This window comes from Rhinoraja longicauda, chromosome 10 (genome assembly GCF_053455715.1).
Source record: "Rhinoraja longicauda isolate Sanriku21f chromosome 10, sRhiLon1.1, whole genome shotgun sequence".
Taxonomy (NCBI): domain Eukaryota; kingdom Metazoa; phylum Chordata; class Chondrichthyes; order Rajiformes; family Arhynchobatidae; genus Rhinoraja; species Rhinoraja longicauda.
The window spans coordinates 28617873-28629630 of record NC_135962.1 but is presented as its reverse complement, the minus strand read 5'-3'; the positions used below and the strand labels follow the sequence as shown (position 1 = coordinate 28629630).

The 11758-nt window shown below is 39.9% G+C and overlaps 1 protein-coding gene across 2 annotated transcripts in view; it reads right to left on the bottom strand.

Moving 5' to 3' along the window:
• Nucleotides 1–11758, bottom strand: part of akap6 (A kinase (PRKA) anchor protein 6) — a 291928-nt gene that overhangs the window by 14062 nt on the left and 266108 nt on the right. For both annotated transcript variants that reach the window (XM_078406526.1, XM_078406527.1), the window contains one exon: nt 10750–10965. In XM_078406526.1, the coding sequence (XP_078262652.1) occupies nt 10750–10965 (216 nt within the window). The remainder of the gene's footprint in view (nt 1–10749; nt 10966–11758) is intronic.

Below are 11758 nucleotides of genomic sequence, written 5' to 3'. Positions count from 1 at the left end.
ACCTGGGTGTCCTTGTACACCAGTCACTGAAAGTTGGCATGCAGGTAACAGCAGGCAGTGAAGAAAGCTAATGGCATGTTGGCCTTCATAACGAGAGGATTTCAGTATAGGAGTAAAGGAGGTTCTTCTGCAGTTGTATAGGGGCCTGGTAAGTCCACATCTGGAGCACTGTGTACAGTTTTGGTCTCCTAATTTTAGGAAGGACATCCTTGTAATTGAGGCAGTGCAGCGTAGGTTCATGAGATTGATCCCTGGGATGGCGGGACTGTCATATGAGGAAAGATTGAAAAGACTAGGCTTGTATTCACTGGAGTTTAGAAGAATGAGAGGGAATCTTATAGAAACATATAACATTATAAAAGGACTGGACAAGCTAGATGCAGGAAAGATGTTCCCAATGTTGGGCGAGTCCAGAACCAGGGGCCACAGTCTCAGAATAAAGGGGAGGCCATTTAAAACTGAGGTGAGAAGGAACTTTTTCACCCAGAGAGTTGTGAATTTGTGGAATTCTCTGCCACAGAGCGCAGTGGAGGCCAAATCACTGGATGAATTTAAGAGTTAGAAGGAGTTCTAGAGGCTAGCGGAATCAAGGGATATGGGGAGAAGTTGGGCACAGGTTACTGATTGTGAATGATCAGCCATGATCACAACGAATGGCGGTGCTGGCTCGAAGGGCCGAATGGTCTAATGCACCTATTTTCTATGTTTCTATGTTTCTATGATAGCCTTAATGCGGATTTAGGTTTAGTTATGAGTTAATTCCTTCAGATCAGAGGGCGGCCAAGGTGAGGTTCCATTAACCTGAGAGAGTTTCAATTAACCTAAAAATCTGAGAGAGTGCATTGGGAGCTGTTTCCCCCAGCAGCAATGTTAATAGGAGGTTGGGGTGAGGGGGCTGGAGGGGAGGGGGGTCTGGAGAAGGTTGGGGGCTGGAGGGGAGGGGGGTCTGGAGAAGGTTGGGAGGAATCTGAAACTTTCTATCTGAGTGAACATTTGAGACTGGAATGTTTATCACATTAAAAATACTTGGATGACCATTTGATATGTCATAACCTACAAGGCTCCGGACAAGTGCGTTGGAGAGTAGAATCAATCATCACAACTCTCTTTTATACAACTGGTGCCATTAGATGTCTGTGATTCTATAAATGACTAAATAATAAACTTGACAGGCCCATAATCGCATGGTATTAAGTAATGTGCGCCATTATATTTTACATAAATCTCTGTAGACAGAGTTTCATGAATATATATTGGGATCACTAATTGACAGTTGTTAGTGGGCAGATTGTGGTTAGTGCAGGTGGTGCAGTTCCTCAAAGTCATCAAAGTGAAGACTGGAGCACTTTCCCATGGGCCTCAGTAAGTGTTGGTCATTTGTTTATGTTGATGTTTGGCATCTTGCCCATTTGAAGGGCAGGGTTTTTAGGCGACTTTCTAAAGACTGTTTAAAATATGAATTCATCTCCACTGAAATTGATCAATTCAGTTTATTGTCACTTGTACCGAGGTACAATGAAAGGCTTTTGTTGCGTGCAAACCAGCCAGCAGAAGATTTTGTGATTTTGCTGAATGCAATAAAATATTGAAGTCAGAAGCAAACCAAGAGGCTTGCAAGCAGTTCTATGGTTTGTGTTAAAGTTAACACAAGAAAGGATTGGATAGGGATATTAAATAAAAAACATAATAATCAAGGGAGGAAGCACAATAATACCATTTCCAGGTTGTAGTGCATCACCCTTGAGTCATGGTTGCATGTCTGATGTGCATCTAATGTCACTTTCTCATTGTTGTTGGTGACATCAATACACGTTGTCCCAACAGCCATCATTGTTCGATGCAGCCTGGTTAAACAGGCTTTTGCTCTATTAAAAGTAAGTCCCATACCATGAACCTTCGAATCACCTTGCATGGTACCAAAATTATTTGCCATCCAGCGATCTCCCACTCAACAAACCCAGGGTCTGACTCCCTGGTCCCTGAGGTTCGCATTCAAGGCCCTATTCCAACCTTCCTTTATATTCTTACATCATTCTTGACTTTTCTCCACCCACTACAACGCTGATACTGATTGCCTACCTATTATTTTACCTGTTCATTGATGACTTGATCCTGCCTCCTTAGCCTTAAGTTTGAAAGTCACTCATTCCTTCCCAGACCAGGACATGATTGCTGATTACACCTACCCGCACTACTGGCCCCAATCTTGTTTGCCCTAAAATGCTTCAACCTTGATGACCTACACACCCATCTCTCCTCAGGTCTTAACCATAGTTGCCAATCACCCTCCCATGCCTTTGTTATGAATCCAATCACACCTCTTCCTCAACATGTCCTGAATCTGAATGGTGAATGGATTCAACCACTTCTTCTCTCCCTCAAGGATCTATGAGTACAGGTACACAGTCCCCTGAAAATTGTGTCACAGGTAGACAGAGTGTTAAAGACTTATTTTGGAACATGTGGTTCATCAGTCAGGGTATTGAGTATAGAAAAAAAGACACAAAATGCGTGAGTAACTCAGTGGGTCAGGCAGCATCGCTGGAGAGAAGGAAGAGGTGATATTTCCTGTAGGAACTATTCTTCAGATTGAAAGGTAGAGGTGGGGAAAAACTGTAGGCTCGAAAAGGCCAGCACAAAACAGAGCCAGCAACAGATGACCTCAGGAGGGCGGAGTCCATAATAGCCCATTGTTGGTTGGGAAAGATGTGCTAATGACAGGGAAAGAAGGATGCAAACAGTGGAACTAGTAGGATGATTAAGGTGGGGAAGGGGCAAGGAATGTAGGAGTTACTTAAAATTAGAGAAATCATTGTTCATACTGCTAGGTTGTAATCTTTGGAGAATATTAGGATTAAACAAAATCCTTGAGGAGAATATAGGTTTTAGGATTACCTCTGAGGAAGGGAATATAAATGATCAGTGTGGTCAGCTATGTGTGGAGTCATCGGAGATGGCTGAAGTCTTAAATTAATACTTCTCTCGTTCTTTTCCATAGAGAAGGTCATGTAAACTAGGGAATTCAAGGAAGAGAACAGTGATGTCCTGAAACAATCAATATTACCAAAAAGGAAGTTTTGGTGGTCTCGAAGTTTTGGTGGTCTCGAAGTTTTGGTGGTCTCGAAGCACATAAAGGTGGATAAATCCCTGGATATACCGTGTATATTAGGACAATTGTGGGGAGTCATGGAAGAGGTTTCCAGGACCCTGGCAGAGAATTTTGTACCTTCCTTGGCCATGGGTGAGGAGTCGGAAAACAGGAGGGCAGCTAAGGGTGCAAGAACAAGCCAGGGAACGGCAGGCTTGTGAGCCTAACATCAGCAGGGGGCAGGTTACTGGAGGTGATTTTGAGAGACAGGATCTATCTGCATTTGGAAATGCAATGACTGATTACAGATAGTTCAGCATGGCTTTGTGCATAGGAAATCAATTCTCACGGATTTGATCAGCTTTTTTGAAGTGATGAAAAGAATTGACGAGGGCAGGGCAGAAGACATTGTTGACATGGACTATAGCAAGGCTTTTGACAAAGTTGGCTGGTTTTGAAGATGAGATTACATGGGATCCCCAGTGAGCTAGCCAATTAGATAGAAAATTAGCTAGATGAAAGGAGTCATAATGTAGTAGCGGAGAGCTGATTTGCAGATTGGAGGCATGGGTTTAAGGTGAGGCAGGGAATGATTTAAAAGGAATCTGAGGGGCAACTTTTTTACATAAAGGGTGGTGGATGTATGGAACAAGGTGCAGAGGAGGTAGATGAGGCAGGTACTATCACAATGTTTAAAATATATTTGGACAGCTACATATCCACAGAGAAAATTAACGGAAACTGATGAACCAATCAATGTATCTTCTCCTTTGAACTTCAAAGAGTCACTCTGATAGCATTTCCCATCAATGTTTATTGAACTTTGTATTAAAGCAAATTGGAATAGTTTAGTTTACTTTAGAGATATAGAGATACAGCATGGAAACAGGCCCTTCGGCCCACTGAGTTCACACCGACCGGCGATCACCCGTACATTAGTTCTATCTTCCACACGGGACAATTTACAGAAGCCAATTAACCTACAAACCTGCATGTCTTTAGAATGTAGGTGGAAACCGGAGCACCCGGAGGAAACGCATGCGGTCACAGGGTTGATGTGCAAACTCCGTACAGACAGCAACCATAGTCATGATTGAACCGGGGCCTCTGGTGCTGTAAGGCAGCAACTCTACCGCTGCTTCACTGTGCATCCCTTTGCACCACTGTGCCACAGAATGTTGCCCTATTTTAATAATACCACCCATAAAATCAATTTACAATGGTTTAATTTGCTGAGTCAGTTTAAAAATAAATGGCCATATGCTTTCAGCAGTAAATTCACAGATGCTGCAGTGAATTTTCTATTATTGACAAACAATCAAGAAGAAACATAATGTTGCAAAAGTGAAAATGACAAAACATTCATTCTATTATTCAAATTTTAAAATACCAGATTGGCACAAGGTCTAGGAAATTTTTAATCAAAGACATTAAGAAAATAAACCAGTGTTTACAGCTCAATGAATCTGCAACGTTCACAGCACCAATTTCCTTTAATACTGCCCTAGTACACACAATACCATCTCTTAATTCCCCTGGTGCTCAAAAAAGAATCAATCTCTGTCCTGAATTTACTCTTCACCTCATCACGCAGGGTAGACTGCCCCAAAGATTTATGATCATCTGAAAGAAGGAGTTTCTTCATCTCCGTCTTAAACAGTTGATTCCTTGTCCTGAAACAATGAACTCTAGTTGCTGATTCACTATCAATGTAAATCAATATTTTAAATTTTATTCCTTCATTGGATGCCTGCATTATTGTCCATCTTTAATTGATGCAGAAGTGAGAAGGCATCTGAGAGACAATCACATTGCAAAGGCTGGATGTGGATGGCCTATCTCATTGGCCTGAAATGGGGGGACTGTATAAACATTGCTGTAATTTCTACATGGTGAAACCAAAATGTATAAAAATGGCCTTTATTAAAATCTGACAATGTGCAGTTTAACCACATGTGATTTTTTTCTATTACAAATCTCAAATTGTGGAGTGCAGAGGCAAATAAATAAATGATGGGTCTTTGTCGCAAACATTATGGAGGGCACTGTAAGATCTATAGGGCAGCACAGCGGAAGTGTTACTGCCTTACAGTGCCAGAGACACATATATACATGTACACACACACATATGTGTACATATATATACGCGTGTGTGTGTGCGCATATATATATATATATATATATATATGTATATCTATATATATATACACATTTTTATATAACTGATACTATTTCACTGAAAGCTGTGAGATTTATGTCATTAACCTTCTTGTACCTGATCTGGACCAATGCGTAAGCTCACTCCTGTGCTAGTCTTGCAGCCACTCTAACCTTTTGCAATTGCATGGATCATAAAATCCTTGAGGCTGCTAGAAGTTGAATGCCAATTTAAATCAGTGGTGGGAGTAGCAACCAGTTAATGCAACTGAGACACAACCTTAAATCTAAGACAAGATAGCTGCTTGAATAAACACCATTTTCTACAGACAAGGCCATCTCTCAGTGCAGTGCTAAAAGAACGGTGTTTTGGGTAGCTGGATTCCCAAGAAAGGTATCTGAATACTCAAAGGTCTTCTTGTCAGTTGAGCTCCCACTGTAAATTGTAATTCTACGGAACTACTTGTCTGTACCCAAAATGTTGAAGTAACCGTCAACATCAATGGCGTACTACCAAAGCACTATCAACATGTCTCTTGTTCCAGCAGGGCAGAACACCCTCGACCACTGCTACACATCCATAAAAAACACTCACCGCTCCATTCCTCAGCCACATTTTGGGAAATCTGACCATCTAGCTGTGCTTCTATTCCCTGACTACAAACAAAAACAGAAGCAGGAGGATCCAGTGCAGAAACCTGTTCAGTGCTAGTCTGCGGACATGTATGACATCCTACACGATTGCTTTGAGTCAGTGGACTGGTCCATATTCAGGGATTCTGCAGCTAACCTGAATGAGTGCACCACGGCCGTGACTGACTTCATCAGCAAGTGAATAGAGGACTGTGTGCTGAAGACAATCCAAGTGTTCTCCAACCAGAAACCATGGATGAACCATGAGGTACATTCCCAGAAGAAGGCCAAGACCGCTGCATAAAAGTCAAATCATCCCAAGTAGGACAAGAAAGCAAGCTGTGATCTTCGCAAAGCCCTAGAAAATGTCAAGAGACAATATCGGGACAAAGTTGAGTCCCAGTATAATCATTCGGACACCCGCAGACTGTGGCAAGGTCTGGATACTATAACCAGCTGCAAAGCGAAGTCAGGCATCATCGTTGGTGATAGCGTAACCCTATCTGATGAACTAAATGCATTCTTTGCTCGCTTTGACTCGTCAGACTCGAGTGTCCCTTTTCCCGGGGTCACTGTTGCAGAGGTTAGATTGGCTGTCCTGAGGATGAACCCCTGGAAAGCAACTGTTCCAGACAGAGTGCCCAGCTGCGCCCTTAGGAACTGCGTGGACTAACTAACGGGAGTGTTCATGGATATCTTTAATCTCTCCTTACTCTGTTCTGAGGAGCCCAACTGCTTCAAGAAGACCACTATCATCCTGGTGCCAAAGAAAAGCTTAGGAAGTTCGGCATGTCCCCAACAACTCTCACCAATGTCTACAGATGCGCCGTAGAAAGCATTTTATCCAGATGTATCACAACTTGGTTTGGGAACAGCTCCATCTATGACTGCAAGAAATTGAGAGAATCGTGGACGTAGCCCAGACCATCATGCAAACCAACCTCCCTTCCATTGACTCCATCAACACTTCACGTGTAACAAATGCACTAGATAATAGACAAAAGAAGCAAAATACTTTCCAATGGTTTACCTAATCTCAAATGAAAACATGCTCTTTGCTTTTGCAAATTCTTTTATTTCTGAAAAAACCTGTGGAAATAGTTTCTCCTTATTTACAACAAAGCAACGCCCTTTAGTTGAGGGCCAGCATTGGCAACCTACAAAACACCCCATCAAATTTAGCATACAAATTGGTCACAGGTTGTCCATGGAATAAATTAGAATTATTTTGTGCCTGGTTTACATTTGAAAAACAGATATAATCCCCATTGACTTTGGATGTTCCAGAATATATAACAGCAATATTCCTGCAGTTGGCCTGAGGCTCCTGCAGAAACAGCAGAACCTCTCTTTGTGAATTGAGCTGAGGCTAAACCTCAAGTACGTGGAATAACATGCCTTGACAATAAAGTATTCCATTCCATTCCATTCCATTCCATTCCTTAATTTGGAGACCTGGTTGAAAATCCTATTGGGTGGTTGTCTCTGAGCTCCGAAGGATGTGAGTCTCATCACTTTTCAAGCTAATCTTACTTATTTTCCATACTATCTATACTTACTATTACAATTCAAATCCAATTATCTATGCTTACTATTACAATTCAAATGCAAGATCGACAATAATAGAATTATTTGACTACATTTAAACTAGTGATACCTTGAAATTGCAATATTAGTAGTTCAAAGTTCAAAATAGTAGTTCAAAGGCAATTATTTACTTAAAAATAGATGATATTATGATGAAAATGCAAGCAAATTTCATATCAATTTCTAAATGTGCATGAATGTTAATATTGCAAAGTATAATTTCAACCTATTTGCGATTGGATCAGATTATAAAAATGCAACATAGTAACATGTGTATTTATTTTTGCAACATGTGTATTTATTTTGACTAAACTATGAGAGTGTATTTTATATCATACTATAGGTTTAATTAAATTAATGCTTAAATTACTACTAATGCTATTAACTAACTTTCATTAAATATAGATTTCAAACTGAAAGGTTTTAATACAAATCTAATCTTTTGAAATTAATATGCATAAAGAATTAAGGTCTGGTTATGGAAATAGTTTAACAGACTATTTTATTTCTCACTTTATTCATGACAAAAAGGTCTGTCATAATGACCATGCAATGATTGTAAATCTAATATAATGGCAAATCTAGCACATGCTTAGGTATGTTGAACATCTACTATGATGGATTTTTATTAGATTGAATTTTATTATCTGCATGCTGATAAAGGAAACACTAATGACTAGCTTTGTTTGTTATTACATGATAAAAGCTAGGACTGTTGGTTCAATCAATCAGTTTAATCAAATAAACCATTATTTTCTCCCAAATTATCATGCTGACGTTGCATTCCATAGGAATCGAATAATAAATAATGTAACCGCTGAAGCTACTTTAACACTCTTTTTTGTTTCAACAATGATATTCTGTTAAAATAAAATTTGACAATAAATATGGATTTCATTTTGTGATTGTTATTAGTCCACACCTGATTTAAATATCTTTCTACTTTTGGCTGTTAGAAATGTTGGAAAAAGAGTTGTTGAATAAGGTAATTATTATTGCCAAACACATTTAAAGGAATATAATTGGAACAGGAGTTTGACAGAAATTATAATCTGTCATCAATATATCTATGCAAAAGTGTAGTTAACCTATCATTATCTGATGAATTGTCACCCTTTTAAATTACTTCTTTTATAGATTCACATTATCTTATCTAATTTGAAATATTCATTTAGCAACATTTTCAAACCAAAGGTTGATAAACAAGGAGTAAACCCTAAGAGGCAAGGGCATTCAAATCACACTAGCTGTATCTACCAAAAAGAAAAACGGACCAGATCTCAAAATAGATACAATAGGAGTTGGAGGGGTTGTGAATTGGATCTTCCTCTAACTGGTGATCTACCAGAGCTTCCTTACAGAGGCCAGCCAGTGTACCTTTCTTACAGCAGGCCAGCCATGCAGTCTTCCACCAGGCAGCTGATTTCCGACTGATTGGCAAAGACGTTGCAAATGGTGGACATTTGCAAATTGCAAATTGCAATTCCTGATCAAACCCTGTCCATCGTCTTGCAAACCGTCAAAGCGGTCAGATTGATCGAATGCGTGTGAATATCTTTCATATTCAAAAACATTTAAAACGCTCAGGAACACTAAATGTAAAACTACTAATGTAATCACTAAATCCAAATACCACTAAAATAAATAGAAATGATGAATTATTTCTATTAGATGTTTCTAATTCCTTGGAAGATTGGTGAGATTTGGTATTTTGACGAACACTCTCTTGAACTGCTGTAAGTACTCTACTTGGTTTGGCTACTTAGTTTGGCAATCACAGGTTGGTTTGGCAAATCGGATGCTCAGGAATGAAGAGGATTACAAAAGGTGGAGGACACTGCCCGGCCCATCAATAGACAATAGACAATAGGTGCAGGAGTAGGCCATTCAGCCCTTCGAGCCAGCACCGCCATTCAATGCGATCATGGCTGATCACTATCAATCAGTACCTCCCCACCATTGAAGTGCTGCCTCAAAAAGGTAGCCGGCATCATCAAGGATCCATACCAGCCTGGCCACATTCTTATTTCATGCCTGCCATCAGAAAGAAGGTAACCCATGACCTCCAGGTTCAGGAACAACTTCTTCCCAACAACTATCAGGCTATTGAATACGACAACACCAAAATTTCGAACTAGCATCTGTCTTGGTTGCATTGGGGACTTTGGGCTTTTGGTTTGTTTTGCACTAATAGTGTTTTTTTATTTATTGAACTTATAAAAATTATGTTATCTATTGAATATTGTGTTTACAGATATGTTATGCTGCTGCAAGTAAGTATTTCATTGTTCCGTTTTTGTACATATGACAATTAAACACTCTTCAACTTCTTTATCCATATGATAAATTATATGACTGCGGCAGTTATTGGGAAGATGATACATCACTTCAGTTGTACACGGTGAAATAAATATGACATTAGCACTGTGTGTGGAGACTAGCTTGGTTTTCCAAATAAAATGTATACCTTCTGTATACTCAAAACAGATGAGTTACAATTTTTCTGCTTTGTGTACAACAAAATTTAAAAAAATATATTTTATCTATCATCTTTAATGCGGCAAAATAACCCAAGACATTTCACAAGAACATTTTCTAAAAAAAAATTGTTGAACAAACATGAGGTGATATTAAGCCAGGTGATCGTAGGTTAGGGCAATGAAGTAGGGATTAAGGAGTATCTCAGCTGTGGAAGGAGAGACTGAGAGTTATAAAGGAGTAATTCCACATCTTTAGATTTTGTTGATGGAAAACATAGTGATGGAATAGTGATGAAAACAGTGATGGAATGATTATATTTGGGGATGATTAAAAATCCACAATAAGAGGAGCACAGGTCAAGTCACCATGTGATGGATTTAGAAGAGATTTCAGATAAGAGTCCTAAAGGCAGTGAACCAGAGAGATAATGGTGGAGGGGAGGGTGGGTCGTGGGGGAGGGGGGGGTCACGGGGGGGTTCACGGGGGGGTCGTGAGGGGGGTCACGGGGGGGGGGGGTTGTGGGGGGGGGGGTCAGAACTGTAGAATGATGGCTTGGGGACCAGAAGTCACAGCTGCTAATAGTGACACAATTACATTCAGGAATTATCAAGCATCTGAACAGAAATGTGAAATATTTTGGTTGCTTCTGGATTTGGTAAAGTAAAAGAGATATAAGGAAATATAAGGAAGAATAGATGAGTATTTGAGCAACTGAAACATTTTGTTTCAGTCAAATAGACTTAAAATACATTTCTACATTTTATGATATTCCATGTTAGAGGCATCATGTATAGAAATCTTACCTTTTCTTTTCCTAGTTGTTTTTGCAGTCTATTCTGCCACTGGACAGTTTGCATTATTATGGCTTCCCACCTTCTCTCCAGGTTCACAATAACAAGTTGCATTGACTGACGATCAGCTTCCAAACAGCTAAATTCTGTGTCATCGAGGAGACGTTGGCATAAGTGCAGGACAGAAATTATGCCACGCCGACGTTGTTTAATTTCAGAGCACAGTGACTAAAAGCAAATTATTAAAATTAGTGACAATTGTCATCTTGTATAATTTAATTCAATATTATTAAGCAATTGACATAAATAAATGAGAATTATAATAAAACTCGGCAATGGCCACAGAGTTTGAATCACAGAGTGTTTATTTACAGAGTGAGTCCACAGCTAACATGTGGGAGTTGTTTAAAGGCCAGCTGATCAAAGTGCAGGATCAGCATGTTTCAGCACGGCAAGGTAAGGGGACCATGGAAATCGTAAACTTGGTCAAGAAGAAAGGGAGCACGTGTCAGGTTTAAGGAAGCGTATCAGATTTGGCTTATGAGGAATATAAAACGAGTGGGAAAGAACTCACGCGGGCGATTAGAAGGGATAAAAGGGGCCATGATATGTCATTAACAAATCAGATTAAGGAAAATCCCTAGACTTTTTTTACATATATTAAATACAAGAGAATGACCAGGGAGAAGGTAGGACCACTCAATGTTAAAAGAGGGTATCAATGCTTGGAGTCGGAGGATGTAGGTGAGGTGCTAAATTAATACATTGCATCTGTATTCACCGTGAAAGACTTGGAGGACAGCGAGATCAGTGTGAGAATACAAATAGGAGATTGCAGTTTGAGATCGAGAAGAAGGTGGTGTTGAGACTCTTGAAGAGCATAAATGTAGATCGGTCCCCAGAGCCTGAAGGGATCTTTCCCGGGTAATTGAGGGAGGCAAGAGAGGAGATTTCAGGGGCCATGATAAGGATCTTTGTTTCTTTTTCAGCCACAGATGAGGTCCCGGAAGACTGGAGTGTG